Below are 17,589 nucleotides of genomic sequence, written 5' to 3' on the forward strand. Positions count from 1 at the left end.
GTTTTTCACTCTCCTCTTTCACTTTCATCAAGAGGCTCTTTAGTTCCTCTTTGCTCTCTGCGATAAGGGTGGTGTTATCTGCATATCTGAGGTTATTGATATTTCTCCCTGCAATCTTGATTCCAGCTTGTGCTTCATTCTGTCTGGCATTTCGTATATAAGTTAAAGAAGCAGGGTGAAAACATACAGCCTTGATGTACTCCTTTCCCAACTTGGAACCAGTCTGTTGTTCCATGTCCAGTTCTAACTGTTGCTTCTTGACCTGCAAACAGATTTCTTGAAAGGGATGTAATAGATTATTATTGTTGTTGAGTCACCAGGTCATGTCCAACTGTTTGAGAGCCCATGGACTACAGCATGCCAGACCTCCCTACCTCTCACCAGCTCCCAGAGTTTGCCCAAGTTTATGTCCATTGAATCAGTGATGCAATCCAACCATCTCATCTTCTTTCACCCTCTTCTGCCTTCAATCTTTCCTAGCATCGGGGTCTTTTCCAATGAGTCAGCTGTTCTCATCAGATGGCCAAAGTGTTGGAGCTTCAGCATCAGTCCTTCCAATGAACATTCAGGACTGATTTCCTTTAGGATTGACTGGTTGGATCTCCTTGCTGTCCAAGGGACTCTCAGGAGTCCTCTCCAGAACCACAGTTCAAAAGCATCAATTCTTCAGCACTCTACATTCTTTGTGGTCCGGCTCTTGCATCCATACATGACTACTGGAAAGAATACAGTCTTTGACTAAATGGCCCTTTGTTGGCAAAATGATGTCTTTGCTTTTTAATACACTGTCTAGATTTATCATAGCTTTCCTGCCAAGAAGCAACCATCAACCATCTTCTAATTTCATGGCTGCAGTCACTGTCCACAGTGATTTTAGAGCCCAAGAGGAAATCTGTCACTGCTTCCACCTTTTCCTCTTTCATTTACCATGAAGTGATGGGACCAGAAGCCATAAGCTTAAGTTTTTTTAATATTGAGTTTTAGGCGTAACAGACAGTTGCAGTCAAATCCTGTCCATGCAGCTGTGCCAGCCCCCAGCAGGGCGGGAGCACCCAGAGCAGGGGATTGAGTTTGAATGTTGAGTTTATGTGAAAACACGTGGTCCTCCTGGAGGTGCAACAGTTCATTAATGCACTTTGGAAAGATGAGGTCAGGCATTAGATAGGCATCTGCCATAAGCAATGAAAAACTCATTTTTATCAACTGACTTGTCCCTTTGAGAAAGATTTTCAAAAGGGTTGAAATTTGGTAAGTGCCCCTTTTCAGAGGCATCACGAGTTGGTGAAGGGTTTATAGTAGCTTCTATTCAGAGTTTTTATTTTTGAAGAGTAGGGAGGAGTTGAAATCTAGCAAACCTCCCTCCTGCACACCCTTTCCCCAAATCTCTGCTGACTGACACGACAGAGATGGGTCAGGCTCCCTTTGTGCCCAGGCAGCCCAGCACCTCTGGCGAAGGAGTGAGAGGCCTGCCGTCCAGCCTCCGTGGGCTGCGGTTCCATGTGAACAGGTGACCACAGGACATGCATGCTGCAGGGAACCTGGGCCTTTATGAGAAAGCAAGTCCTGACTTATGGAGCTGGGGCCCCACCTCCTTTCTCAGTCTTTCACTGAGCTGCTGACCCTCGTGGACTTGGGGCGAGGCATGACTCTAAACCTTAGTAGATGTGGTAGAACGCTCTGCTACCTTTAAAAATCTGGTTCTTCAAGACCATTTATTGGCATGCAGAAATCATTCATGATTTAATGTTGCATGAAAAAGCAACTCGTGAAACTGCACATAAAGTATTCTAATTTTGTTTTTATAAATATTCATATAGCTTATAAAAGTAACCATGGATATATACAAATATAAAATAAACCAAAATATAGCAGTGGCTGTATCCCAGCAGTAGAATTTTTTAATTTCTTTATGTATTTTCAAAACTTTCTGCATAGACCCCTGTTACATATAGAGAGAAATACTAATTTCATGACTTTTAGTTAGCTGGAATTAGCCCTAAAGAGGTTCTCTGTGTTTTATCCAGTTGCCATGTCAGCCCTGGACTAGATAGGCATCTTAGCAGGATGCCTAATATTTAATTTCTAAATGCTGAAGACCTGTGATTAAGCAGTGTTTGTTTCTGTAAATCTGTGTGTGCTAAGTTGCTTCAGTGGTGTCTGACTCTCTGCAACTCTATGGACTGTAGCCCACCAGGCTCCTCTGTCACAGGATTCTCCAGGCAAGAAGACTGGAGTGGGTTGCCATGCCCTCCTCCAGGGGATCTTCCTGACCCAGGTCCCTGCACTGACAGGCAGGTTCTTTACCACTAGCGCCACCTGGGAAGTCCATTCTGTAAATATAATCTGTCGAGATGAAATTGCTGACTTTACTTGAGAGACTAACTAGGTAGAGGTAAGGAGATATCAATGAATTCTGTGAACATGCCCAGAATATTTTCAGTTATTTTTGCCTCAAGACGTGGGTGAAGCAAGTTGTAGATGAAGCCTACCCTAGTTCTTAAAAAAACAAGACACACAAGCAAAATACAGCTAAAGGAGAAGTGTGGCTTCTTTCTGGAGACCTTGCACAGACACATATTGTAAAACACTTGCTTTTGTCTTTTGGCCCAAAGGGCATCACCTGCATTGGTTCAGCATTTGTTCACCCAGGTCTGCCTGTGGGAAAGAATACAGAATTGGCTCTGGCCATCCTGTTACTTTTATCTCACCCTTGGGGGCAAATCCCCTTATCTTAGGAACCTTCTGGGCAGCTTGAGCACCTGCTACGTCCTGAGCCCTAGAGATGCAGTCAAATGAGAGCAGAGCCCTCAAGGAACTCAGCTGGCCGGGGGAGTTGGACCTGTAAAAAGAAAATCCTGGTAAATGTCACACGGCCAGTGGCACATGCCCAGGGCACTTTGGAGGCACCTGTCTGAGGCCTGGGGCGCTGGGGAGGGTGATTCAGGGCAGGCTCCCAGAAAATAAAATGGCCAGGTGATTCCTCAAGGATGAGCAGGAAACTCCCCAGGCAAAGGGAGAGGTAAGAGAAGGGCACATGGCCAGAAGAAAAGCCATCTGATACCAGACAGAAACCGCAGCCATTTAGGGTGTTTTGGGGTGATTGTTGCCATGGTGAAAGCCGGGGCCCTGGGCATTGCACCTTTGTGCACTGGCTGGTGGATTAATGAGACCTGCAGTCCAGCCTTTGGTAAAATGCTGTTGTTTAAACCTGGGATCAACTGTACATACATCTCTAAACTGAATCCGTCATTGGTTGGGTAAAAGCAGCTTCTAATCAGAGGCTCCTGGAGCTCCCAGGCGGAGGAGGAGCTGAAGGTCACCAGGACCAGACCCCCCGCTCACTGCCGTCCCCTCAGCGGCAGTGACGGTGCAGAGGCAGGCAGCCCCAGGCACACGCTGCCCAGGCAGGTGATCCAGGCAGAGGCGCCTCCTGACGCCCCGAGTTTCCTGGCCCCACCCGGGGCTTCCTTGCACAGAGCCCTCTTTTCCTCACATGTTGTTTGCACCCTCTTCAAGTGGGGATGGTCTCTGCTGACCTCAGCAATTGCCTCCGCTGGCTCCTGGGAGCCAAATCCTCAGGTCCTGTAGCTTTCTGAGACTACGGACTACAATGATTAGTTCTTTCCATTTTAGTCACTAAAATGCAGTGGGACTTTTCAGTGCTAATGGGAAAGTGCCCGTGGACAGATCAGAATGGCCCACTTGTACACAGCAGCCTCCCAGCCTGAGCCAGCAGGGCCCTATCCCTTTATGGTGTCCCCTCTGCTCTCAGCACACTTCCTTTTCTGTCACTTTCACCAGATGATGTGGGAACTCATGTCTGAGGTACCTTGTTAGTCACTTTTCAGTAAAGAGTTAAACAAAAGAAGCTCTCAAGTAAATGTTTAAGTGAACAAACAGCCAGCATTTATACTGTGTCTCCTTTCATATAGGACTTAAGGCAGTGTACACGAATGTACATCTGAATGATACATCTGAAAATAGATAACACATGGATCTGAAGTAGGGAAAATACACACTAAAAGAAAGATCAAGACCCAGGGAAAAGTTTTAGCATCAGCATAACAGAGTGCAGAATTCTACGTAGTCTTTAGAAATGAGCCAGAGATTTGGCTCTGAGCTTCCTGGAAGTCAAGGTAAATAGGAAAACACAATCATCATGTGCTTGATATTTCTTTGTTGATTATACCTCATCCTCTCAGAAGACAAAGCTTCAGTGAGACTGATGTCTGAAAGAACTCTCACTGAAGCACTGTTGATTTGCAGTTCCAGCTGTCCAGCAAAGTGACTCAGGTATACACACCGAACTTGCATCTCCTGCGTTAGCAGGTGGATTCTTTGCCGCAAGTGCCAGCTGGGTAGCCCAGACACACACACACACACACACACACACACACACACGTATATATCCTTTTTCAGATTCTTTTCCATTATAAATTATTACAAGATATTCAGTATAGTTCGCTGCGCTATATAGTATAGGTCCTTGTTATTTATTTTATAGATAGTCGTATGTATCTGTTAATCCCAAATTACTAATTTATTCCCTCTGGTCCCCGTTTGGCAACCATATGTTTGTTTTCTATGTCTGTGAGTCTGGTTCTGTTTTGTAAACAAGTTCTTTGGATCATTTTGTTAGAGTTGACATATAAGTGATAACATATGATAGTTGTCTGTCTTTGTTCAACTTCACTTAATATGATCATCTCCAGGTCCATCCGTCTTGCTGAAAATGGCATTATTTCATTCTTTTTTATGGCTAAGAGTCCTGTGAGTGTCTGTGTGTGAGCGCCACATCTTCATTCATTCATCAGTGGACATTTAGGTTGCTTCTGTGTCTTGGCTACTGTCATAGCACTGCTTTGAACATTGGGGTGCATGTATCTGCAAATTAAGAGTTCCTGTCTTTTCTGGATATATGCCCAAGAATGGGATTGCTGGATCATATGGTGCTTCTATTTTTAGGATTTTTTTTTAAGGAACCTCCATACGGTTCTTCATAGCAGCAGCACCAATTTACATTTCCACTAACAGTGTGGAAGGGTTCCTTTTATTCCACACTCTCTCCAGCATTTATTATTTGTGGACTTTTTGATGATGGCCATTCTGACCAGTGTGAGGTGCTACATCATTGTAGTTTAGATTTGCATTTCTCTGTTAGCAATGCTGAGCATCTTTTAATCATTAATCTTTGAATGACCATTTGTATATCATCTTTGGAGAAATGTCTATTTAAGTCTTCTGCCCATTTTTTGATTGGGTTCTTTATGTGTATTTTGGAAATTAATGCCTTGTTGGTTGCATCATTTGCAAATACTTTCTCCCATTCTGTAGGTTGTCTTTTAGTCTTGTTTATGGTTTCCTTTGCTATGCAAAGGCTTTTAAGTTTAATTAGGTTCGATTTATTTTTGCTTTTGTTTCCATTACTCTAGGAGATGAATCCAAAAAATATATGTTGCTGTAATTCATGTCAAAAAGTATTCTGCCTATATTTTCCTCTAGGACTTTTATAGTATCTAGGAGTTTAGAGTATACTAGTCTTACATTTAGGTCTTTAGTCCATTTTGAGTTAATTTTTATATGGTGTTAGAGAATGTTTTAATTTCATGTTTTTATATGTAGCTGCCCAGTTTTCCCAGCACCGCTTATTGAAAAGACTGTCCTTTCTCCATTTTGTGTTCTGTGGTGGATTAGTTGCCCACAGTGTGTGGGTTTGTTTCTGGCCTCTGACGCTGTAACATCTGTCTTTGCACTAGTACCACGCTGTTCTGATTGGTGTGGTTTTGTCGCACAGTCGGAAGCCAGGGCGCCGGATCCCTCTAGCTCTGTGCTTCTCTCTCACAGTTGTTCTGCCTGTTTGTGGTGTTCTGTGTTTCCATGCAAATTAACATTTTTCCCAGTTCTGTGAAAAATGCCATTGGTAATTTGATAGGTATTTCATAGACTCTATAGATTACTTCGGGGGAGGTATGGTCATTTTAACAATATTGATTCTTCCAATCCAAGACCATGGTGTATCTTTCCATCTGTGTCATCTTTCATTTCCTTCATCAGCATCCTATAGTTTTCAGAGTACAGCTGTTTTGCCTCCTTAGGTTTCTTCCGAGGTATTTTATTCTTTTTGATGTGATGATGAAAGAACTTTTCTTCCTGGGTCTCCAAGAGGGGATATTGTGTGATGGTGTTTTCACCAACATTCATATGCCAAATCTCCAAAACATAAGACGGTTCCTTAGAAGGTCCCTCAGTGCAAGTGGAGGCAGAACACCAGTGGATTTGTGAAAACAATACGGCAGGGCAGCCTGGTGGCACAAGATAGTCTTATCTAAAGTCAGAAATGGGCTTGAATCCTGGCTCTTGCCCTGTGAACTTGGCCAAGTTAATCTCACTAATCCTGAATTTGTCACACGTAAAATGGAGATAAATCCTCCTCTACACAGTGGTTGTGAGGGTTAGATAATCCACATCAGGCATTTAGCTCATCTCTGGGATGTACTTGGCAAAGTCTTGTGATAGTTGTTACTACTGCTTTATCATCTATATGAGAGGAGAGGAAGTAGAATATGGTTCAAGTTCACAGGTGGTCAGATTTGGTGCAGGGATCAAAACTAGCACGGCTGCAAAAGTGGATTGACTATGTGTTCATAAGTTAATGTCCACATAGAACATTTTCCAGCTAGGTTTGATAGAAATTGAACAGAAGAGTTGACTTTTTGCTCTGGACTTGGAGTCGAGGTATTGGGGTTTCAGGTTAAAGGAAGAACTGAATATTCTAAAATTCAGCTGAGCAGATGCTAGAATTTACATCCAATAGAAAACTGAAGAGCTTAAATGAGACCTTTGACCAAATGGATGGCCAGCGCCACTGGTTCATGGGGGTGAGTCATGGAAACACCAAAATACAGGGTCTGGATTTTGCCTGGAGAAGTTCCCAGCCCTCTCTGCCAGAGAACAAAGAGGCAGGTGATAGATATGAGCTAGATTTTCTCTTATTTTTAATTCTCAAATGCAAAAGCTTATTATTTTATGATTGTAAAATTATTCATTTTCATTTGAATGAAGTTCAAAACATACAAAGAAGTATTAAAAAAAACTGTCCTTAACACTCAGTGATCTCAACACTCAATGATAACCATTTAATAACATTTTAACATATATCCATTTTCTATGTACATAGATACCATCTATGTTTGTATGTATACATAATTTTTACTGAGTCTTTTAATCAGTCTTTTAAATGCATCTGTTTTCATCTTAAATGGCTGCCTAGTAGCCCCTGTGTAGATCTCTGTAGTATATTTAATCAACTGCCTATTAAGGACATTTTTAACACTGTGATGAATATTCTTGCAAATATGCCATTGAACCCTTGAGCCCAAAAGCTTTTCAAACCAGGAGTTTCCAACACAGAAAAATCCTAGTGATGTGCCAATTAATATAAATTATTTACCTGGGTGGCCAGAATTTTCCCTAGGGGACAAGCTACCTATAGTCTCCGCAGCAGTTATTCTGACATCAGATTGATGAGAGCGCCAGATGAGATGCAGGAGGACGATGAGGGGCACCTCTTTGTCTGTATCCTGAGCCCCCTCTCCCTGGCATCATTCAGGGCGCAATTCCTGGACACCTATCAGAGGCCCGGCACCAGGGACTCAGCCCTCGACATAAGGAAGTAGCCTGGTAAATATCCATGGTGATTGACATTCAACTGCCAGCCCTGGCTGCCTTAAGAAGCTCACGGTAAATACAGGCTGGCCTGCAGACCTCTCTAGTTTCCACAGAATAACAAGTTTGCATCCTTGGATTATACTTAAAATCTATCCTTAAAATATGGTGGCCCTCTCATGTAATCCACAGATCAAAATCCTAGGGGGTGGAGGAGGGGAAGGCCTCTGGAGATTGTAATGTGCCCCCTGGGACAGGTGTCCCCATTGAATTGAGATTCCCTGCCTTCACCCCAAAGACACTCCATTGGAGAGAAAGAGTTGGCTTTCATCCCTTATATCATCCCTCACCCTGCAAGGGGCAGGGCCACCAGCTGAGAATCGCTGTGTTAACAGTTCCTGTGAAGTTGTAGAGAACACCCTCTGCCTGGAGAACACCTCCTGCCTGACGGAGACACGTGCCAAGCATGGGACCCTCACCAGCCAAGATGCATCTCTCACCCAGGAGCTTCTGTATTTAATGTTAAGGTTTCTTCTTTTTCAGGAGTTTGAAGAGGTCTTCTATTTTTTTATTGAAGTATAGTTAATTTATAATGTTGTGTTAGTTTCTGGTGAACAGCAAAGCAATTCAGTTATACATTTTTTTCATTATAGTTTATTATAAGATATTGAATATAGTTCCCTGTGCTATACAGCAGGTCCTTGTTGCTTATCTATTTTATTTGTAGTAGTGTGACTCTGTTCATACCAAATTCCTGATTTATTCCTCCCCCACTTTTCCCTGTCACTGACCATAAGTCTGTTTTCTAGGTCTGGGAGTCTGTCTCCGTTTGTAGATAAGTTCATTTGTATCATACTTTAGACTCCCCATATAAGTGATATCATATGGTATTTGTCTTTCTCTGACTTATTTCTCATAGTATGATCATCTCTATCACATTGCTGCAAGTGGAATTATTTCATTCTTTTTATGGCTGTGTAGTATTCCATTGTGTGTATGTGTGTATATATATACACACACACTACATCTTAGAACCCAGGTCTCCTGCATTGCAGGCGATTCTTCCCTGTCTGAGCCACCAGAGAAGCCATCTATATCTGTATCTACCTATCTATCTATATATATATATATAGAGAGAGGCATACTGCATCTTTATCCATTCATCTGTTGATGGACATGTAGTTGTCTCCATGTCTTGGCTATCATAAACAGTGCTGCTATGAACATTGGGGTGCATGTTATCTTTTCAAATTACAGTTTTATCTGGATATATGCCCAGCAGTGAGATTTCTGGATCATACAGTAACCCTATTTTTAGTTTTTTAAGGAACCACCATACTGTTTTCCATAGTACCCACCAATTTACATTCCCACCAGCAGTATAGAAGGTTCCCTTCCCCCACACCCTCTGCTGCATTTAGTCTTTGTAGACTTTGAATGATGGCTGTTCTGAGCAATCTGAGGTAGTACCTCATTGTATGTAGTTTCAATTTGCATTTCTCTGATAATTAGCAATGTTGAACATCTTTTCGTGTGCCTCATGGCCATCTGTATGTATTCTTTAATGTCGATTTAGGTATGCAGAAGTCTTCTATTTAGAGAGGAAGTGAAAGTGTTAGTTGCTCAGTTATGTCTGACTCTTTGCGACCCCATGGACTGTAGCCTACCAGGCTCCTCTGTCCATGGAATTCTCCAGGCAAGAATATTGGAGTGGGTTGCAATTTCCCTCTCCACGGGATCTTCCCAAACCCAGGTGTCCCACATTGCAGACAGATTCTTTACCATCTGAGCCAATCTTAAGTATAATTCTAAGGTACAGTGGTCAAGAGCACAGCCTCTTGGGACAACTGGATTTAAAGCCCAGCTCAGCCAGGTGCTGTCTTCATGAACAAGTTATTTAACCTTCCTGAGCTTAATTCTCTGACATGCAAAACAGAGATGATAGTGGCCCCACAGCTGTTTAATGTAACTTCCACAGGGTTGCTGTTAGGATTAAATGAGACAGTCCATGTGCAACATGGCACACAATGAATAATCGTTAGCTGATACTGTCATTAGGGTAAATGTGATTATGAATGATTCTCAAAGTAATCCAGTAAGGGGCATACATCATGTGTTACTATCCCCATTTTGAAAGAAGAAAACAGGCTCAGAGCATACTCTTCCCAGTAGTCACCCCCTGAAGACACATGCAGTGACACCGGCTTCCTTCTTTCATTGCGGTCTATGTAAGGTAGACAGTACTCAAAGTCAGTTGCTGTAATAAGTGTGATCTCAAAAAGAGTCATGCTGGAAAGGCCAAGGCAGGTATTTTCCAGTAAGCTAGGAGCCAGGGTCAGAGACAACCTGGTTACAGCATTTGAGGGGTGGGAGGTAGTGAACATAAAACTAAATGAGTTTGGATTTATGCCCAAGCGAAGTAGCAACCAGAGATGAAAGTGTGGTTGTCAACTCTGTGGTTTGGGCCAGCATGTGAAGGGACACCCGGGTGCTTACTGTGACCCAATGGATCACAAGCATCAGCTAGCTTTCCCAAGGTCAGGGCTGGGGGTAGAGGCTCCGACCTCCTGTGACTGTGTACTGTTATTTTTTAAATTTTACTGAAGAATAATTGATTTACAATGTTGCATTAATTTCTGCTGTACAACAAAGTGATTCGGTTTATATTCTTTTTCATACTTTTGCATTATGGTTTATCACAAGATATTAAATACAGTTTCCTGTGCTATCCAGTGCATGCTTAGTCGCTAAGTCCTGTCTGACTCTTTGTGACCCCATGGACTGCAACTCTCCAGGCTCCTCTGTCCATGGGGATTCTCCAAGCAAGGATACTGGCGTGGGTTGCCATGCCCTCCTCCAGGGGTTCTTCCTAACCCAGGGATCAAGCCCAGGTCTCCTACATTGCAGGTGGATTCTTTACCAGCTGAGCTACAAGCTGCTGCTGCTGCTAAGTCACTAAAGTCGTGTCCGACTCTGTGCGACCCCATAGACGGCAGCCCACCAGGCTCCCCCGTCCCTGGGATTCTCCAGGCAGGAACACTGGAGTGGGTTGCCATTTCCTTCTCCAATGCGTGAAAGTGAAAGGTGAAAATGAAGTTGCTCAGTTGTGTCCAACTCTTAGCGACCTCATGGACTGCAGCCTACCAGGCTCCTCCGTCCATGGGATTTTCCAGGCAAGAGTACTGGAGTGGGGTGCCATTGCTTTCTCCGCTGAGCTACAAGGGAAGCCCACAAATACTGAAGTGGTTAGCCTATCCCTTCTCCAGGGGATGTTCGACCCAGGAATCAAACCAGGGTCTCCTGCATTGCAGGCAGATTCTTGACCAGCCGAGCTACCAGGGAAGTCCGTGCTATACAGTTAGGGCCTTGTTTATCCATTCTCTCCATAAGAGTGTGCATCTGATAACCCCAAGCTCCCCATCCTTCCCTCCCCTATCCTCCTCCTCGGCAACTACAAGTCTGTTTTCTCTGTGAGTCTGTTTCATAGATATGTCCATTTGTGTCATATTTTAGATTCCACATATAAATATTTATCTTTCTGGCTTCTGTCACTTAGTATGATAATCTCTAGGTTCATTCATTTTGCTGAAAATGGTATTATTTCATTCTTTTTATGGCTGAGTAGTATTCCATTGTATATATGTACAGTATCTTCTTTATATATTCATCTGTCAGTAGACATTTAGGTTATTTTCATGTCTTGGCTATTGTGAATAGTGCTATTATGAACATGGGGGTGCATGTATCTTTCTGAATTATATATTTGTCTGGATATCTGCACAAGAGTGGTGTTGCTGGATCATACAGTTCTATTGGTAGTTTTCTCAGTAACTTCCATACTGTTTTCCATAGTGGCTGTTCCAATTCACATTCCTACCAAGAGCCATAGGAGGGTTCTCTTTTCTCAACACCTTCTCTAGCATTTATTTCTGGACTTTTTAATGATAGCCACTGATTTGTGTGAGGTGGTACCTCACTGTAGTTTTGATTTGCATTTCTTTAATAATTGGCAGTGTTAAGCATCTTTCATATGCCTATTGGCTGTTGTCTTTGAGGAAATGTCCTTTTAGGTGTTCTGCCTACTTTTTAATTGGGCTTTTTTTTTTCATTATTGAGTTTTATAAGATGTTTTTATATTTTGGAAGTCAAGTTGTATGGGTCACATCATTTTGCAAATATTTTCTCCTGGTCTGTATGTTGTCTTTTCATTTCGTTTATGGTTTCCTTTGCTCTGAAAGGCTTAGAAGTTTGATTAGGTCCCATTTGTTTATCTTTGCTTTTATCTGTATTGTCTTGAGAGACTGACCTAAGAAAACATTGATACGATTTGTGTCAGAGAATGTTTTGCCTGTGTTCTCTTCTAGGAGTTTTATGGTGCCATGTCCTATATTTTACTTCTTTAAGCCATTTTGAGTTTATTTTTGTGTATGATGTGAGAGTGTGTTCTGACTTCAGTGATTTGCATGCTGCTGTCCAACTTTTCCAACACTGCTTGCTGAAGGTATTGTCTTTTCCCCATTGTATGTTCTTGATTCTTTTGCTGTAGATTAGCTGACTATAAGTATATGGGTTTATTTCTGGACTCTATTCTGTCCATTGATCCATATGTCTGTTTTTGTGCCAATACCACACTTTTGATTACTATAGCTTTTTAAGACTGGGAGAATTATGTTTCTTGCTTTGGCAATCTTGAGTCTTTTATGGTTCCATATAAATTTGAGGATTATTCTGGTTTCCTGAAAAATGTCACAGGTAATTTGATAAGGATCACTTTAAATCTGTATATTGCTTTGGATAGTATGGCCATTTTAACAGTCTTAAATCTTCCAGTCCAAGAGCATGGGATATCTTTCCATGTCTTTGAACAGTCTTTGATTTCCTTTATTAACATTTTGTAGTTCTCAGCATATAAGTCTTTCACCTTTTTGGTGAGGTTTATTACTAAATATTTTTTGATGTAATTTTGAGATAGTTTATATTCCCTTTCTGATACATCATTGTTAGTGTAAAGAAATGCAACCCATTTCTGTATGTTACTCTTAACATCCTGCTGCCTTGCTGAATTTATCAGTTCTAATAGTTTTGAGTGGAATCTTGGGTTTTCCATGTATAGTATGCATATGTATTATGCATCTGCATATAATGACAATTTTGCCTTCTCCCTACCAATTTGGATACCTTTTATTTCTTTTCCAATTGCTCTGGCTAGGACTACTATCTTGAATAGAAGAGGTGAGAGTGGGTATTCTTGTTTCAGATTTTAGCAGGAAGGCTTTCAGCTTTTCACTATTATTACACTGATCATGGGTTTGTCATAGTTTTTATTATGTTGAGGTATGTTCCCTGTATACCCACCTCCATAAGAGTTTTTATCATAAGTGGATGTTGAGTTTTATCAAATGCTCTTTGTATCTGCTGAGATGACCGTGTGGTTTTTGTCTTTTGTTGACATGTATCACGTTGATTAATTTGTGTATGTTGAACTTCCCAAGTGACCGACCCTGCAGTGAATCCAACCTGGTCGTGGTGCATGAAGTTTGTTTTGTTGGAGTTGGCTTGCTAATTATGACTGTTCATCCCCGCTTGCAGCTTGATCCCCTCTTCCTGCCACCTCAATGAGGTCTAGCTAGCCTTCCTTAGCATTGAATGGTATTCCAGTTATCTATTACTGTTTATTTAGCAAACCACTCCCAAAACTTACTGCTGTAAAACAATATCCATTTTATCATGTTTACAATTCTGAGAGTCAGGAATCTGAGCAGAGCAGAGCACTTCTGCTCCTCTGCTCCATGATATCTGGGGCCTCCACTGGGGCCATCTGTCTGAGATCCTGGGTGTGGCATCTCTTGGCGCTCGAATGTCTGGTATCACTCCTTCACTTCATTTATCTAGAGCCTGGCCTGGGATGGCCGCAACTGCTGTTTCTCTCCTGGCAGCCTCTTCCCCTGGCCAGCTTGGAGATACAGCGTGGTAATCTCAAGAGGAGACGTTTTTCTATGTGGCTGGTTGCCCTCAGAGTGAGTGTTCCATGAGGTCCAGGTGGAAGCTGCAAGACCCTCACAATCTAATCTCATAAGTCCCAGCATGTCACTTCTGCACATTCTGCTAGTTAGGAAAGTCAGGATAGCTGATCCAGATTCAAGGAGGTGAAAGAACAGACTAGTCCTCTCAATGTGAGCACCGTGGCATGAGGGAAGCAGAAGAGTGATGGCTGCCACCTTGGAGACAAGCTGCCACACGTGGGGAGGGTGGGAACATACCTTTTTTGAAGCATAGTTGACTTATTCCAGGTGTTTATATAAAATACAGTGGATTGGCAGAATTGATACAGAGAGATTCAGTTTGAGTCAGAGTTACCAACCTAGGCATCTGCTTTTATATATATTCTTTTTTCAGATTCTTTTCCATTATAGGTTATTATAAGATACTAAGTATATATAGATATAGTACATAAGACACTGAGTATACGTAGCCCTGTGCTATACAGTAGGCCTTTGTTTTTCTATTTTATATATAGTAGTGTATGTTAATCCCAAACTCCCAAGTTGTCCCCTGACCTTCCCCTTTAGTAACTGTAAGTTTTCTATGTCTGCGAGTCTGTTTTGTAAATAAGTTGATTTGTATCATTTTTTAAGATTCCACATATGTGATATTATATGATATTTATCTCTTACTACACATAGTATGCTAATCGCTAGGTCTGTGCATTTTAAAATGGAATTATTTCATTTTTTATGAGTAATATTCCCTTATATACCACATCTTTATCCATTCATCTGTTGATGGACTTTAGGTTGCTTCCATGCCTTGGCTATTGTAAATAGTGCTGCTATGAACATTGGGGTATATAAATCTTTTCAAATTAGTTTGAAAGAACATAGACTTTTGGGTCACAAATATTGGTTCATACCACTGCTTTGTAACTTTCTAGCTTGTGATGTCAGATTAACCTTTCTGAGCCTCAGTTTCCTTATCTACAAAATAAGGATAATGATATTCAACTGCAGATGATTATGGTAAACTTTATTGGTTGGTTCAGTGCCTAATATCTGCAAAGTCCTCACTTTTTAACAGTAGCTGTGTTACCTATAGTAACAACTAGTAGTGTTATTACTCCAGCTTGGCCTTTAGATATTCATTCAGTCATTCATTCAGCAAACAAGCATCCCTGCATGCCTGCAGCGTGCCAGACACTGGCCTCCCCACTTGTGAAGATGATGATATGTTGTAAGCAGAGACTAATCGGGGTTTTGGGTTTTTTAATCAGTGTCCCTGGATGCCAGGCAGCATCTCTGGGGTCAGCAGGCCTGGCTCAGAGGAGGAAGGAAGGGCATGTCACTTAAGCCGCTCTGATCTGATTGTGGTATCCCTTTTGGTCCTGAGTCTCCTGCTGTCACAGTAACTCTCCTCCCATCTTAAATAGTGAGGATGGTATTAAGAAGAGGCGGGGGAAACAAACCCCCATCCCCATTCAGATGTGCGTCCTCAGGTCCCATCTGCTGAGTCCCTCAAGGGCCCCAGGACTCTCTGCAAGCAAAGCCCCAGAAGCTGCTCCTTGCGGGCTATTGCTGGCATCCAGGATCGAAGCCTTAAACACCGAGATGACAGAAAGCGTAGGCAAGGTAACAATGTCCAGCTCTTGACAGATCATAAAACAACAACTCTCAAAATGAGCATTCTAAATAAAATGAAAAGCCAAGACACCATGGAGAATGCAAGCCAGACAAGGAGAGGCCACCTGGCAGGAACCTCATGGGCTGGTCGGGTCTGTGTGTCTCATCTCAGTGGTTTCCTACCACTGGGGACTTCTTTTAAAAGAAAGGGTAGAGCTTCTAACCAGAACCTTTCAAAACCTTTAGCCTTCTGATAATAGTCTTGTGAAAATCTCACCTGCTCAAATAGGCTTCATTTGAAGACACTGAAGCTGTAAGTAAATCTCACTTTCAGGAACTTGTTTTTAGGTTAACGATAAAGGAATTCACACTCATTAAGCACCTTTGTCCCAGAATCAGAAAGCTGCATGTTACAGAATCGCTGAGTCTGCCATCTTTCCCTCAGTCCAGCTGCCCGCCTAGAGCACAAAAACCTGCTACCAACAGATGGACAACCACCATCTATCTCCACAGCAGCTGTGAACAAGACGAGCCCGGACTTCGTGGGGGCAGTTATGCCCGGAGCCCCCTTTCCAGGGGACCACACTGGTCGTGACGTGAGGGCTCAGCCCTCCTCCACTAGCATTTGTTGGTACATTGCTAATTTCCTGGTCTGACTCATCTTAGGAGGCAAATAATGGCCCATGCTCATTGAAGGAAGAGCTTGGCTGGCTGTGTGAGGCTCAGCGTCTCCAGTAAGCAGACGTCTGTCTTGTGGGGTGTCGCTTCTTCACCTGTGTCTCTAAAGAGAAGACATGTCCTCTGAGACTAGTTCCCGACAGTCGGGCATGGATCTATACTCTGGTCAGGGTGGAAACCCACAGGTTCTTCCACAGGGCCTCTCACGGCCATCCTGCATCTCCCTCCTCCATCAAGAGGGAACAGTCCCCACCAGACCCCTCAGAGTCATGGGAGTTGAGCTGGTCTGTGTCCTGGATTGAGGCGGCAGGGTCACAGATGCAAAATCAGCGAGAAACCACACACAGATATCTAGGGATGTTCATCAGCGAGGAAACTTGGGACAGACCTTGCTGGCACTCAGCTGGGGCGGTGGTAACTCACTGTAACCCGTAGACATCCGGCTCATTGATGTGCTGTTGAACTCAGGTCTTATTTTCTCAGTGAGAGAAGATGGGGTGGGACAGTGCTCAAAAGAGAAGGCAGAAGTGCAGTAGCAACCTGGAGGAGAGAAGCCAGACGTCATCCTGAGGAGAATGAAGAAGGTCTGAAGAAAAGAACTTCTCCTAGGCGCTGTGTGGCATGGCATTCGGGCAGAATCTCCTGTCTCTCACTGATTTGGTGATAAAATATGGAGTGGGCCCACAAGGAGAGCAGACGCCTCAGGAAATAGATGGATAGTTGGCTCTGTTTGCGTGCTCGCTGCTGTGACTGCGAGACGCCACACCAGCATGACTAATGCCTCTCCCCTCTGCCTAAATTAGACTGTGATTGTGTTTCAGAGATGTTCACTGAATCACAGATGTTGGACTTAAAGAGACCCAAACTTCTCAGGAGCACCTCCTGGGGAGTGTGTGGGCTCACCCTCACAGGCTGAGGGACCAGTGTAACCCCTTCCCTTCCAAGGCCTGGGAGCAAAACAGGCACCCAGGGGGAAGTGGGGTTCCAGGGCGGGCTCCTTGGGGTGGCTGTAAGCATGTGCATTGCAGCAGTGACTTGATGCCTCATGCAGACCCTAACTTGGACCCAGAGTGTGCAGTCTGTCAGATTTCCCCTGACGCGCTGCCATGTCAGGTGGAACAGCTGCAGGTCCTCGCCGGCTCACCCGCTCAGTGACTGTTCTGACCTGCAGGATGCTGCTGTAACGCCTTCCCATTTCTCTTGCAGAACCTAGCCTATGAGATCATCCTGACGCTCGGACAGGCCTTTGAAGTCGCCTACCAGCTCGCGCTGCAAGCCAGGAAAGGGGGGCATTCCTCCACGCTTCCAGAAAGCTTTGAAAACAAGCCCTCCAAGCCCATCCCCAAGCCCCGTGTCAGCATTCGCAAGTCGGTGGTAAGTAGACAAGACACAGATGTTCTGAGAACTGGAGGGAAGGATCTGTGGTGGTGTGGGTGCTGGTGAGAATCCAGGGCCTGCCCTTCCTGTCCTCCCCTCAGCCCAGTTCCTGCAGTCTTGGGGACCATCTACTGAACCTGGAGGCTCCCGAGAAAATCCCACTTGCTCTGTGGCCTGCAGCAGCCTGGGAGGGGGCTGGGTGCTGCTGTCCCGGGTCAGTCTCTCCTCTCGATCCAGGCTACTTGGGGACCAAGAT

The 17,589-nt window shown here is 43.5% G+C and overlaps 2 protein-coding genes across 24 annotated transcripts in view; one reads left to right on the plus strand and one right to left on the minus strand.

Moving 5' to 3' along the window:
• Nucleotides 1-17,589, plus strand: part of ANKS1B (ankyrin repeat and sterile alpha motif domain containing 1B) — a 1,083,120-nt gene that overhangs the window by 1,060,809 nt on the left and 4,722 nt on the right. For all 19 annotated transcript variants that reach the window (XM_070454108.1, XM_070454113.1, XM_070454115.1 and 16 more), the window contains one exon: nucleotides 17,163-17,330. In XM_070454108.1, coding sequence (XP_070310209.1) covers nucleotides 17,163-17,330 — 168 coding nt within the window. The remainder of the gene's footprint in view (nucleotides 1-17,162; nucleotides 17,331-17,589) is intronic.
• APAF1 (apoptotic peptidase activating factor 1) overlaps nucleotides 14,672-17,589 on the minus strand; it is a 111,655-nt gene continuing 108,737 nt past the window's right edge. For 4 of the 5 annotated variants that reach the window (XM_070454126.1, XM_070454125.1, XM_070454121.1 and 1 more), the window contains one exon: nucleotides 14,672-16,496. The gene's annotated coding sequence lies outside the window, so the exon portion shown is untranslated. The remainder of the gene's footprint in view (nucleotides 16,497-17,589) is intronic. The other variant, XM_070454122.1, reaches the window with a different exon arrangement.

This window comes from Odocoileus virginianus, chromosome 23 (assembly GCF_023699985.2).
Source record: "Odocoileus virginianus isolate 20LAN1187 ecotype Illinois chromosome 23, Ovbor_1.2, whole genome shotgun sequence".
In the NCBI taxonomy this organism is placed as follows: domain Eukaryota; kingdom Metazoa; phylum Chordata; class Mammalia; order Artiodactyla; family Cervidae; genus Odocoileus; species Odocoileus virginianus.